The sequence below is a fragment of the Oryctolagus cuniculus genome, chromosome 7 (assembly GCF_964237555.1).
Source record: "Oryctolagus cuniculus chromosome 7, mOryCun1.1, whole genome shotgun sequence".
NCBI classification, from domain to species: domain Eukaryota; kingdom Metazoa; phylum Chordata; class Mammalia; order Lagomorpha; family Leporidae; genus Oryctolagus; species Oryctolagus cuniculus.
Window position 1 is genome coordinate 93900150 of NC_091438.1, and position 14650 is coordinate 93914799.

Consider the following 14650-nt stretch of genomic DNA (forward strand, 5'->3'; position numbering starts at 1 on the left):
GCATACTACGTTCTTGCTGGCTGCATATCTAATATGAGCAAACCTGAAGGCCAGTCCTCCACTCCTGATTACAGCTGAGGAGCACCAGAGTCTGTGTGTGCAAGCAGCGATTTATGTTATTACGCTGGATTGCCCCTCGGTAACCCCCTAAGCCAGGATAAACGTGTGTAAGCAGTAGGAGCCCCTAAGAGGAAAATCCTTATCTGGTAGAAGACTGTAGAAGAACTCCCTCCTCTGTAAAACCAGGAAAGCAAATGTTTGGTGTCTTTTTGTAAAGGAAGCTAATTTCTTAACCGGTAAAGAAAACCTCAGCGCCGCAGCACACCAAACCTTTCTGTCTAGTGACAGGAAACTGTTGAATGAGTCTGAGACATACCCAGCCTGTATTCTAGAATTTACTATGTGTCCTTGGCCTAGTAAGGTTTTTAAGTTTATAATTTTGGGGTGTCAGCAAGGGGGCGTGTCTTACTGCAACTGTCAGTAACTACAGCCAAGAACTAGAAAAAAGCTAAGAGAAATGCTAGTGCAGTTGCTAGACAAATGGGCTAAGAAGGCTATTCAACGGAGAGCGAATGACCACTGTCTCCTGTGAGCATAAGTCAAGTGTTTTTTTTTTTAATACTGAAAGAATAATTTCTAAGATTCATCAGGACATTTAACATTCTGCTCCAGATGCTAGATCTCACATCCCTTTTAACTGTCATTCACAAATTTGGTAATCATGTTCCCTAGATCAGAATCCAGATGAAAATACTGACCCAAACCAGTCCCTGAATTGTATCTTGTTGTTTTACATCTCGATGTGGTTATTGTGAATTCTTGAATATGATCTTTCCATCACACAAGTGTCCCTTCAGCAATTCTGCAGCCAACCCCACTTTCTCTTTATTTTTTTTTAACCTTTGAGACTTACCTCAGCCTTTTGGGCAATGTCATTCATGTTTGCTCTGTGTGGTCTTGGGCTGATGAAGCTCTGTAAATTTTTGCACCTGAAAAAATATTTTAATATTGTATAAGAATTTTTAATATTATATATTTTTATAAATACAAAGAGAATGCTGTCTCTCAAAAAAGGCAAGCAAGTAATAAATTGCTATAACCTTCAGCTCCTTTTCCCAAGATTAAGTGTACATGAGGTGCATGGTGTTAAAAGACCCCAGAAAAATTTGGTGAACACATTAACGTGCACTTGAAAAGAATGTGTATTCTGCAATTAGAATATCAATTTCTTGTTTTGTGTAATTCATGTTCTTTTATTTCCTACACATTATAATATAATTATATTGATATGTAAGATCTTTCAATTTGAATTGACTCTTTCATCAGTAAAATTTTCCTCTTCTTTTACTTCATTATCTTGGACTTCTCTGATATTAAAATAACCCTATCAACTTTCTTTTTTTTTTTTTGAAGATTTATTTATTATTTGAAAGTCAGAGTTACACAGATAGAGAGAAATCCTCTATCCGCTAGTTTACCCTCTAGATGGCTGCAATGGCCAGGGTTGAGCCAGGCCAAAGCCAGGAGCCAGGAACTCCACCTGGGTTTCCCACATGGGTGGCAGGGGCCCTAGCACTTGAGCCATCACCCATAGCTCTCCTTGGCACACTAGTAGGGAACTGGATTGAAAGCAGAGCAGCCAGAGCTCAAACCACTGGCTTCTACTAAATTTTTGTACTTAATGACCTTGGTTGGAAATATTCCATTATTTCCTAATGATAATTTTGTAGTTAATTATTGGTTTTCCACACAGATTAAGACGACATTGACAGTGGAAGAAACACTGGAGTCAGAGCTGGTAAACTTGGACTAGAGCTCCTGCTGAGGTCAATTATTAGTCATGTGACCTTGGACAGGCTGGTTAACATCTATGAACTTCAGTTTTATAAATGAAACAGGCAGAATAATGTTTTTTGCATATTGTCAAATAGAATTGGACACACCCCTCCTTCTCAATGCACTGCTATGCCTGATAGACTCCATCACCCCTCCTTTCTTTGAGATTCCCCTTTCTTGATCCTTTGACACCACTCCCCCCGGTTCTTTGATGTCTCTCACAATTTGCCGACTTTGAGGACTTTTTCTTAACCTCTTTCTTCCACTTAGATGTTGTTTGCCCTGGGTTTCTGCATTGGCCTTTTTCTTCTCATGCTACACTTCTCCCTCAGTGAGGCAGTACACTCTGGCAGGTTAGCGCTTCAGCCTCGTCTCTCTCCACACCTCCCTTCCACTCTATCACTCGTACTGAAATACTGGCAAACTCGAGTCTTTGCCAACTCCCCCAGCCTGCTGTTCTTCTCATGCCTTTATCACTTAGCTACCTCCTCCTCATTCTTTTGTTCTTGGATAAACTGTCACTGGACTCTACAGACTAGTTTAGTGCTGCTCTGGTGCTTCCATAGCGCTCTGCGCTTACCTCGACTGTAGCAGCCACCACAAGGCACGGTAATGAGTCCTTCCTGACCAGCTCCTTACCAGCATGTGAGGTCTTCTAAAGTAGAGACTGTATTTTGTATACCACTGTATCCATAGCACATAGCATGTAACTAGCATATAGGAGACATATGAGGCTGTAACAATTATTTGCTAAATAAGTAAACCCTGCCACCTGAAGTACTTTATAAACTTTTTTTTTGCATTTTTTTATTGACAGATTGAGTTAGACAGTGAGAGAGAGACAGACAGAGAAAGGTCTTCCTTCTGTTGGTTCACCCCCAAAATGGCCACTATGGCCAGTGCTGTGCTAATCTGAAGCCAGGAGCCAGGTGCTTCCTCCTGGTCTTTGATGCGGGTGCAGGGCCCAAGTACTTGGGCCATCCTCCACTCTCAGAGAGCTGGACAGGAAGAGGAGCAGCTGGGACTAGAACCTGGTGCCCATATGGAATGCTGGCACTGCAGGTGGAGGATTAGTCAAGTGAGCCACGGCGCCAGCCCCTTTATAAACATTTAAGGATAGTCTGGATCTAATGTATGACTATCATGATTATCATTATTCAGGGATATGCTATAAGTAGAACACACCAGTTATTACACAAGTGGTTATCAGGCACTCTGTAGATACTGATATTACAGCACTGAATAGACAGACACTGTACCTATTCTCATGGTGTTAATAGTCTCTTGGCAAAAGCTCTCAACAAAACTTTGGAACCTGATCTTTAAGTGGTCCGGGTAAGGCTCTAACATCAACCATATATGACTGAAAATTGAAAGGCAGCATACACACATCTTAACCTTCCAACTAAGATTCTTCATACCAGTGACTTCCATTCTCAACCTGTATCTTGCACTTTCTAATATCCACTCAAATTTCTATCTGTATACCTGGTAGACTTCATGTTCCCTTCACAGATTACGGACAATCAGTACCTTTCCAGTGCCTAACTCAATTAGCTTACAATTTAAAATAACTCCCAAATGGCTGAAATGGCCGGAACTAGGCCAGGCTGAAGCCAGGAGCCCAGAACTCCTTAAAGATCTCCTATGTGGGTGCAGGAACCCAAGCACTTGAGTCATCCTCCACTGCTTTTCCAGGCTCATTAGCAAGGAACTGGATGGCAAGTAGAGCAGCTGGAACTTGATCTGGTGCCCATATGGGATGCTGGTGTTGCAGACAGTGGCTTTACCTGTCCCACAACACTGGGCCCACTATGAGAGTATTAAATACATAGTAATCATGGATCAGAATTAAAATTCTCCTTTAGACTTCACAGCCTTCTTTCTGCAGGTTCCCTCAGACTCTGGCCTCCCATCTCCTTCCATTGTTTTGATCTCCCACCTAAGCAAATGTGTCCGTAGTCTTTTTCTACCTCCAAGGCCATTCTTTTCTTTTTCCCAAGATTTTATTTATTTATTTGAGAGGTAGAGTTACAAACAGAGAAAGGGAGCGACAGAGAGAAAAGTCTATGGCATGCCCACACAGCAGGTGTGTTGCCACAGCACCTGCCTCACTTCTAAACATTTTAAAGTACCATTCACTTACAGATTGATAAATTCTAATTTGATGAAGTCATTCATAATGAAAAGTTTTATATATATAAATAAAATTTAATGATTTTTTAAAATACTGCAATATAGTAAAGCAAAAAACTGGAGACTGTAGGCATACCTCAGAGATACTGCAGGTTTGGCTATAGACCACTGCAATAAAGCAAATACTACAGGAAAGCTAATCACAGAAACTTTTCAGTTTCGTGGTGAATATAAAAGTTATACTTACATTGTTCTGTGTTCTATTAATTATATAATAGCATGATGTCTTTTTTTTTGTGACAGGCAGAGTTAGACAGTGAGAGAGACAGAGAGAAAGGTCTTCCTTCCGTTGGTTCACCCCCAAAATGGCTGTTGCAGCTGGTGCGCTGCACTGATCCAAAGCCAGGAGCCAGGTGCTTCCTCCTGGTCTCCCTTGCGGATGCAGGGCCCAAGCACTTGGACCATCCTCCACTGCCCTCCCGGGCCATAGCAGAGAGCTGGACTGGAAGAGGAGCAACCGGGACTGGTACCTGGCACCCCAACCAGGTCTAGAACCTGGGGTGCCGGTGCCACAGGCAGAGGATTAACCTAGTGAGCCGTGGTGCCGGCCAAGCATTATGTCTTAAAACATAATGTATATATCTTAATTTTAAAATACTTTATTGCGGGGGGTGGGCGTTGCATTATTGCTCAGAGGATAAACCCACTACTTGGGACACCTGCATCCCATATGAGAGTGTTGGTTTGAGTCCCAGCTACTCTGCTTCCACTCTAGTTCCCTGTTAATGCATCTGGGAAGCAGCAGATGATGGCTCAAGTGCTGGAGTTCCTGATACCTTCATGAGAGACCAGGATCGAGCTCTTGGCTCCTGGCTTTAGTCTAGCCCAGCACCAGGTGTTGCAGCCATTTAGGAAGTGAATCAATTGGATGGAAGATCTCTCTCTCCCTCTCTTTCTTTCTCTCTCTCTGCCTTCAAAATAAATAGAACTTAAAAATAAAAATACTTTATTGTTTAAACATGAACAATTATACAGCCTTCAGCAAGTCCTAATGTTTTTGCTCATGGGAGGGTCTCTTACCTTCACGTTCATGGCTGCTGACTGATTAGGGTGGTATTTGCTGGAGGTTGCGGTGACTGTGGCAATTTCTTGAAGCAAGGGCACAGTGAAGTTGCCACAATGACCGACTCTTCCTTTCCTGAAAGATTTCTCTGCAGTATGCAGCACAGTGTGATAGCATTGTCCTACTCTTTCAAACTCTGACATTGCTTTATTAATGAAGCTTAATTAATATTCTAAGTCTTTTGTTGTTATTTCAGAAGTGTTACAGCATCTTCAAACGAGGTCAGGAAACTACTTTCTTTGCTCATTCATAAAAAAAAAAAAAACTCCTCCAGGCTCAGTTGGGCCGCCTCCTGCAGCACCAGCATCTCATATGGGCACCAGTTCATGTCCTGGCTGCTCCACTTCCAATCCAGCTCCCTGCAAACATACCTAGGAAGGCAAGGGAAGATGCCCCAAGTGCTTTGGTCTCAGCACCCATGTGGGAGACCCGTAAAAAGCTCCTGGTTCCTGGTTTCAGCCTAGCCATTGTGATCATTTGGGGAATGAAACAGCAGATGGAAGATTCTTTCTCTCTCTCTCTGTAACTCTACCTTTCAAATAAAGCAACACATCTTTTAAAAATAAAAATAAAAAACACCTCTCCATTAAAGTTTTGTCATGAGATTGAAGCAATTCAGTCACATCTTTAGGCTCTACTTCTAATTCTAGTAATCTTGCCATTTCTACCACATCAGCAGCTTCTTTCTCCTCTGAAGTTTTTAAAGCCCTCAAAGTCATCCAAGACAGTTGCAATCAACTTCTTCCAAATTCCTCTTAATGTTGATTTGACTTCCTTCCATGAGTCATGACTGTTCCTAACAGTCTTTAGAATGGTGAATCCTGCGGCTGGCACTGTGGCGTAGCAAATAAAGCTGCCGTCTGCAGCACTGGCATCCCATATGAGCACCAGTTTGAGACCTGGCTGCTCCACTTCTAATCCAGCTCCTGTTTATATGCCTGGGAAAGCAGCAGAAGATAGCACAAGTCCTTGGGCCCTCACACCTGGAGGAAGCTCCTGGCTCCTGGCTTCAGAATGGCCTAGCTCCACCCATTGTGGCCATGTGAGGGGAGAACCAGCAAGTGGAGGATCTCTCTGCCTTTGCCTCTCCTTCTGTAACTCAGCCTTTCAAATAAATAAATCTTTTTTAAAAAATGGTAAATCCTTTCCAGAAGATCTCTATGTATGGCAGCTATAAAACGTACTTCTTAAATAACAAGACTTGAAAATTGAAACTACTCCTTGATCCATGCAGAATAGATGTTGTATTAGCAGACATGAAAACGCTGTACATCTCCATCAGAGTTCCTGGGGAACCAGGCGCATTGTCAACAATGAAATAATAATCTGAAAGGAATCTTTTCTTGCTCAGCAGTAGGTCTCAACAATGGACTTGAAATATTCAGAAAACCAAGGCCGGTGCTGTGGTATAGGAGGCCCAGCCTCTGCCTGCAGCGCAGGCATCCCATATGGGCACCGGTTCATGTCCCAGCCACTCCTCTTCTGATCCAGCTCTCTGCTGACCTGGGAAAGCAGCATAGAATGGCCCAAGTGTGGGAAAACCAGAAGAAGCTCCTGGCTCCTGGCTTCAGATGGGCCCAGTTCTAGACATTTCAGTCATTTGGGGAGTGAACCAGAGGATAGAAAACCTTTCTCTCTGTCTCACCAACTATCTGTAACTCTACCTAATAAATAATTAAATAATATTTTTAAAATATTCAAAAAACCATGTTGCTAGCAGATGTGCTATCATACAGGCTTAGTTGTTCCACTTACAGAGCACAAGTAGAGTAGATTTAGTATAAGTCTCAGTGTCCTAGGATTTGGGGAATGGTAATGACCTTTGGCTTCAATTGCAAGTCACCAGCTGCATTAGCCCCTAATAAGAGAGGACTGTGAAGCCAGGTATCATTGACCTCTCCTCTCTCGCTATCAAAGTCCTAGTTAGCTTCTTCATTCAGTAAAAGGCTGTTTCTTTTCTTCTTCTTTTTTTTTTTTTAAGATTTATTTTATTTGAAAGACAGAGTTACAAAGAGAGGTAGAGACAGAGAGAGAGGTCTTCCATCCGCTGGTTCACTCCCCAGATGGCTGCAAAGGCCAGAGCTGAGCAGATCTGAAGTCAGGAGCCAAGAGCTTCTTCCTGGTCTCCCACGTGGTGCAGGGGCCCAAGGATTGGGCCATCTTCTACTGCTTTCCCAGGCCATAGCAGAGAGCTGGATTGCAAAAGGAGCAGCAGGGACTAGTACCAGCGCCCATATGGGATGCTGGCGCTTTAGGCCAGGGCTTTAACTCACTGCGCCACAGCGCAGGCCCCAGCTGTTTCATCTACATTGGAAGTCTGTTGATGATCTTAGCTACATCTTCTGGATAACTTGCTGCAGCTTCTCTATCAATACTCGCTTCCTCACTTTGAGCTTTCATATCATAGAGACAGCTTCTTTCCTTAAATTTCACGAACCAATCCCTGCTAGCTTCAGACTTTTCTTCTGAAGCTTCCTCTCCTCTCCCAGCGTTCATAGAATTGAACAAAGTTGAGGTTTTGCAATGAATTACCTTCAGATGAAGGAAATGTTGCAGCTGGTTTGATTTTCTGTCCAGACCACTAAAACTTTTCTATCAGCAATAAGCCCATTTCATTTCCTTCTAATCTGTGTGCTTACTGGAGTTGCACTTCTAATTTCTTCCAAGAAGTTTTCCCTGGCATTCTCTGCTTGGCTAAATGTTTAGCGCAAGAGGTCTAGCTTTCAGCCTTTCTTGGATTTCAACATGCCTCCTTCACAAAACTTAACCATTTTTAGCTTTTGATTGAATGTGAGAAACATGTGACCCTTTCACTTGAACATTTGAAGGCCATTGTAGGGTTACTAACTGGCCTAAGTTCAAATACTAGTGTGTCCCAGAAAACAGGGAGGCCTGAGGCAAGGGCAAGCACTGGGAACAGCCCATCCACGGCGCAATCGGGACATGAGTATTTATCCATTAAGTTTGCTGTCTCATTGGGGTAGTTTGTGGTACCCCCAAACAGCTACAAGGGTAGCATCAAAGACCACTTATGACGGAGCCCCACAGCGGATACAATAATGATGAAATGTTTGAAATTTGGGAGAATTGCCAGATGTAATAGAGACCTGAATTGAGCCCATGCTTTGGAAAAATAATGCCAACAGGTTTGCCCTGCAGGGTTGCCACAAGCTTTCAAGTTGTAAAAACAATATTTCTTCAATATTTCTTTTTTTTTTGGTAGCCAACAAATATTTATTGATATATGTAGAGAAGTCATATTTATCATTGATATCATACAGATGATACAAAAGTAATTTTGAGGCTTCAAATATTTTCTGTTTGTCAGACATAACACTTAATCCAAGAAACACTTTACTAGAATCTTGTTTCATTCCATTTTCTTGAGGAAGTATTTCTTCTGCAAATATTGCTTAAAAAGGTGAAGCTGAAAAGGATGAGTTAACCAAGATTTTCAGTGCTGAGATATTTAGCAAACAGAATGACATCACCCATGTGATATATGGTTACCAGTCAACATAATTAAATATTTAATCAGTTAATTTTAAAGTGTCAAGAACTCTCCTTGAAAGTTATTTTTTGCCAAAACTATGTGTAAATTATTAAACAATATTAACTTTATGGAAATTTTGAAAATTTTATGGCTTTTTGTAACCTTTCTCATACTTAAATTTTTTTAACTTTTATTTAATAAATATAAATTTCCAAAGTACAGCTTTTGGATTATAGCGGCTTTTTCCCCCCATAACCTCCCTCCCACCCACAACCATCCCATCTCCCACTCCTTCTCCCATCCCATTCACATCAAGATTCATTTTCAATTATCTTTATATACAGAAGATCAATTTAGTATATACTAAGTAAAGATTTCAACAGCTTGAACCCACATAGAAACACAAAGTATAAAGTTTTGCTTGAGTATTAGTTATACCGTTAATTCACATAGTACAACACATTAAGGACAGCGATCCTACATAGGGAGTAAGTGCACAGTGACTCCTGTTAAAAAACAACAATATTTCTAAAGTATAATAAAGTAAAATACAAACAAGGTAGGTCTGCACTGGATAAAGGAGAATGATGGAAACTAACAATCAAATCCCAAATCAGGTGCTGTATATGAGATGGTTTCTATGTTATTTCATAAATTCAGAGCTGAGTATGACGAAACTAAGAATAAATGAGAAAAGGTGAAGAAATTAGCTAAAGTGGATAACTATTCAAGAATCATTTACTGAAAATCCATAATGTACAGTATAAGGTACTAAAAATATAAGATGAATAGGATAAATTGTCTGTTCTAATACAGCTCATAGTCTAGATGAAATTGAAGATAATTACCAAAAAAAACAAGGTTCACATTTTTAGTTTAAAATGCTTTACTTTGGTAACATCTGAAAGTGCGTAAACACACATAAAACTAAGCTCTGTTAAACAAAATGCTCCCTGCCAGTTCAAGGCCCAGCTGCTCCACTTCCAATCCAGCTCTCTGCTAAGGCCTGGGAAAGCAGTAGAAGATGGCCCAAGTTTTTGGGCCCCTGCACCCGCATGGGAAGACCCAGAAGAAGCTCCTGGCTCCAAGCTTCAGCCAGTTGGGAAGTGAGCCAGCGCATGGAAGACCTCTCTCTCTCTCGATTTCTCTCTCTCCTCTCTCTGTGCAACTCTTTCAAATAAATAAATAAATCCTTTTAAAAAATGCTCCCACTGGAAGAAAAGCTATATGCTATAAGAGTGTGTCTTGGGCATAGCAGGTAGGGCTGCCGCCTGCAGGGCCAGCATCCATATGGGTGCTGGTTCAAGTCCCAGCTGCTCTTCTTCTGATCCAGCTCTCTGCTATGACCTGGGAGAGCAATGGAAGATCGCCCAAGGACTTGGGCCCTTGCACCCTTGTGGGAGACCCAGAAGAAGCTCCTAGCTCCTGGCTTTGGACCAGCTCAATTCCGGCTGTTGCGGCAATTTGGGAAGTGAACCAGCGGATGGAAGACCTTTCTCTCTCTCTCTCTGCTTCTCCTCTCTCTGTTTAACTCTGACTTTCAAATAAATGAATAAATCTTAAAAAAAAAAAAAAATCTTGCTTTTAAGGCCGGCGACGTGACTCAATAGGCTAATCCTCTGCCTGCAGCGCCGGCACCCCGGGTTCTAGTCCCGGTCGGGGTGCCAGCATCCAATATGGGCACCAGTTCACGACCTGGCTGCTCCACTTCTGATCCAGCTCTCTGCTATGGCCTGGGATAGCAGTAGAAGATGGCCCAAGTCCTTGGGCCCCTGTACCCCCATGGGAGACCCGGAGGAAGCTCCTGGTTCCTGGCTTGCTTCTCTTCCAGTTGCTCCTCTTCCAGTCGCTCCTCTTCCAGTCCAGCTCTCTGCTGTGGCCCAGGAAGGCAGTGGAGGATGGCCCGAGTGCTTGGGCCTTGCACCTGCATGGGAGACCAGGAGAAGCACCTGGCTCCTGGCTTCGGATCGGCGCAGTGCGCCGGCCGTGGCAGCCATTTAGGGGGTGAACCAACGGAAAAGGAGGACTTTTCTCTCTTTCTCTCTCTCTCACTGTCTAACTCTGCCTGTCAAAACAAAACAAAACAAAAAAAGATTTATTTATTTGAAAGTCAGAGTTACACAGAGAGAGGAGAGGCAGAGAGAGAGAGGTCTTCCTTCTGATGGTTCACTCTCCAGATGGCCGCAACGGCTGGAGCTGCGCCGATCCGAAGCCAGGAACCAGGAGCTTCCTCCAGGTCTCCCATGGGGGTGCAGGGGCCCAAGGACTTGGGCCATCTTCTACTGCTATCCCAGGCCATAGCAGAGAGCTGGATCAGAAGTGGAGCAGCCAGGTCGTGAACTGGCGCCCATATTGGATGCTGGTGCTTCAGGCCAGGGCGTTAACCCACTGTGCCACAGCACTGGCCCCTTTTAAATATGTTTTAAGAAATGTCTTTACTATCTAGCTTAATAAAAGAAAAATATTCACATATTTCAAATTCTTGTGACATGTTTTTCTGATGGAAGTCTATAAAGAAAATGTGATCCCATACAGATAAGCGGTTGAAAAAAGGAAGGATTTAATGGACCCAGTAAGGAGTACTGGGGACTCCTTGGGGCTATTTTTTGTTTTTAAGATTCATTTATGGGGCTGATGCTGTGGCATAACAGGTAAAACCACTGTTTGTAGTGCTGGCATTACCATATGGGTGCCCGTTCAAGTCCCAGCTGCTCCACTTCCAATCCAGCTCTCTGCTGTGGCCTGGGAAAGCAGTGCAAGATGGCCCAAGCCCTTGGGCCCATGTACCAATGTGGAAGACCCAGAAGAAGCTCCTGGCTCTTGACTTTGGATCAGTGCAGCTCCGTCCATTGTGGCCATCTGATGAGTGAACCAGTGGATGGAAGACCTCACTCTCATTTCTGCCTCTGCCTCTCCTTCTCTGTCTGTCTAACTCGACTTTCAAATAAAAGAGAGAGAAGGAGAGACAGAGTGATGTTCCATCAGCTGGTTCATTCTCCAGATGGCTGCAAGTCAGGACGGGAGCTTCATTCAGTTCTCCTATATGGGAAAGAGGGGCCCAAACAATTGGGCCATCTTCTGCTTTTTCCCAGCCAACATCAGGGAGCTGGATTGGAAGTGGAGCAGCCTGGGCACCCATATGGGATGCTCACATTGCTGGCAGGGGCTTTACCTGCTACGCCAATGCTGGCTCCTCCTAGGGGTTCTGAGATCGCATTTTAAGATTTGCTGATTTGCAGGACAGAAGCCCTATTACATTATGTCACTTCTTATTTTAGAAAGGTTAAACTTACTATATTTTAGAAGGCTAAATGAAGATTGGTTGAGTAACTTAATCCCTATTACTCAGTAACCTGAATGCCGAAGGATTTCATATCTTGAATCTCACAGACTTTTTAAAAAAAGATTTATTTATTCATTTGAAAGAATTACACAGAGAGAGAAAGAGAGGCAGAGAGAGAGGTCTTCTACCCGCTGGTTCACTCCCCAATTTGCTGCAAGGGCTGGAGCTGAGCTGATCTGAAGCCAGGAGCCAGGAGCTTCCTCCGGGTCTTCCCACGTGGGTGCAGGGGCCCAAGGACTTGGGCCATCTTCCACTACTTTTCTAGGCCATAGCAGAGAGCTAGATCGGAAGTGGAGCATCTGGGACTTGAACTGATGCCCAAATGGGATGCCAGCACTGCAGGCAGTAGTTTAGCAGCTACACCACAGTGTGGGCCCTGACTTTTTTTTTTTAGATTTGATTTATTTACTTGAAAGGCAGAGTTGGAGACACACACACACACACACGAGAGAGAGAGAGAGAGAGAGAGAGAGAGAATCTTCCATCTGTTGATTCACTCTTTAACAACAGCCAGGGTTAGGTATTGAGCCAGGCCAGAGCCAGGAGCTTCTTTGGGTCTCCCAAGTGAATGCAGGGGCCAAAGACCTTGAGTGATCCTCTGCTGCTTTCCCAGGCACATTAGCACGGAGCTGGATTGCAAGTAGAGGAGGCAGGACCAGAACTGGCACCCATATGGGATGTTGGCACTGCAGACTACAGATTGGCTCCATATGGCCTTCTCTTAATCTAGTATGAAGTGGTATTTCTTCTATCTGAGCAGACAAATACAATGTCATTGACCACCTTAAAGAGGTAGCAGCAACATAACAATTTATCCCTGTTGTACACTTCCTAAGTATCAAAAATCCCAGGCTAGCTAGTTGAATTGTTATCAAGAATGAGATGAGAGAGAAGACATTGATCAAAGGATAAGAATGAACAAGAGAAGACTGGGATGATAAGAGGATTTAGTATTGCCACTCTAACAAATTAAGTATTCACGTTAAATGAAGACAAATAAGTACCCATCGCAGGTTTCAGAAGGAACACTGTAGTATAACAGGGTTATAACCTATATATGATTTATCCAAAAAGTCACATTTTTTAAAAAGTTTGACAGATTGTGTCTGATTTACCATATATTATTTTTGTTAGAAAAATCTGCTATATCCCAAACATTGTGCCTTTTAAATAAGAATGACTAAGAGACGGTACTTGAAATCAAATGGCAGAAACAGATAGGATCACAACTAATGCAAACTAGTAAGTATTATATAATACAATATAAAAGCAGGGGCAGGTGTTGGGTACATTATTTATGACTCTGACTGGGATACCCACATATTGGAGTGCTTGGGTTTGAGTCCTGGCTCTCCTCCTGATGTCAGCTTCCGGCTATTGTGAATTCTGGGATACAGCAGGTGATGTCTCAAGTACTTGGGTTACTGCCACCTACACAGGAGATCCTGGCTCCCAGCTTTGACCTGGTCCAGACTGTTTCTCTGCCTTTCAAATAAATAAATATAAATAATTTTAAGAAATAAAACCAGAAGTCTTACTTTCTTTTTAAACTCTTAAAAATTTATTTTCATTTTATTTGAAAGGCAGAGAGAGAGAGATAGAAACAGAAAAAAAGACAGAAAGACCATGCATTTGCTAGTTCACTCCCCCAGATGCCTGCAACAGTTGGGGCTGAGCCAAGCCAAAGCCAGGAGTCTGGGATTCAATTTGGGTTTCTCACATGGGTGGCAGGGACCCAAATACTTGAGCCATCACCTGCAGCCTCCCAGGGTGTGCACTAGCAGGAAGCTGGAATCAGAAGCAGAGCTGGGACCCAAATCCAGGTACTCCGGTATGGGATTCAGATATCCCAAGCAGCATTTTTACCACTGTGCCAAATGCCTACCCCAAGAATCTTACTTTCAGCCTGCCTTGAAATTTTATTTATTTATTTACCAGAAAAGCAAAGTGCCATAGGAAAAGAGAACTTCCATCTGCTAGTTCACTTCCCAAATGGCTACAATAGTCAGGGCTGGGCCTGGCTAAAGCCAAAAGTTAGAACTCCCTCCAGATATCCCACAAGGGTTGTGGGAACTCAAGTACTTAAGCCATCATCCACTGCCAGCTGGATTGGAAGTGGAGTATTTGGGAATCATACTGGCACTCCAGTGTGGGATGTGAGCATCCCCATCAACAGCTTAATCTGTGGAGCCACTATGCACACCCCTATTTTTTTAATGTTTATTTCTTTATATTTTATTTATCTGAAAGGCAGAGAGAGAGAGAGAGAGAGAGAGAGATCTCCCATCCATTGGTTCACTCCCCAAATGCCTGCAACGGCTGGGGATGGGCCAGACCAAAGACAGGAACCAGGAATCCCATCTGGGTCTTCGATATGGGTCAGGGACCCAAGTTCTTAAGTCACCGTCTGTTGCTTCTTGGGTGCACATTAATAGAAAGCTGGATGAAGAGCACAGGCAGGAATTGAAAGCAGAAACTCCAATATGGGATATATGCATCCCAAGCAGCAACTTCCACCTACTGTGCCACAATACCCACCTCTGGCTTCACATTCTTCTATAGTAATTTCATATATAGCACTTTGCCTTCATATGACTGCATGTGATGCTTTTCAGAGTGTATGCACCACACTATGAACTCCTAAAAGGTAAACATTGCCCAATGCCCCTGCATATCCTACTATTTCATACAATAGCAAGTACATAGTGTAAACTCAATC

At 43.1% G+C, this 14650-nt stretch overlaps 1 protein-coding gene across 9 annotated transcripts in view; it reads right to left on the minus strand.

Annotated features, from left to right (window-relative positions):
* The window catches only part of NEXN (nexilin F-actin binding protein), a 58979-nt gene that overhangs the window by 36856 nt on the left and 7473 nt on the right, over window positions 1-14650 (minus strand). For 6 of the 9 annotated variants that reach the window (XM_008265033.4, XM_008265032.4, XM_070078196.1 and 3 more), the window contains exon 2: window positions 914-989. In XM_008265033.4, coding sequence (XP_008263255.1) covers window positions 914-989 — 76 coding nt within the window. Of the gene's footprint in view, window positions 1-913; window positions 990-13251; window positions 13418-14650 lie in introns of those variants that run through there. The other 3 variants (XM_070078197.1, XM_070078195.1, XM_070078198.1) reach the window with 2 other exon arrangements.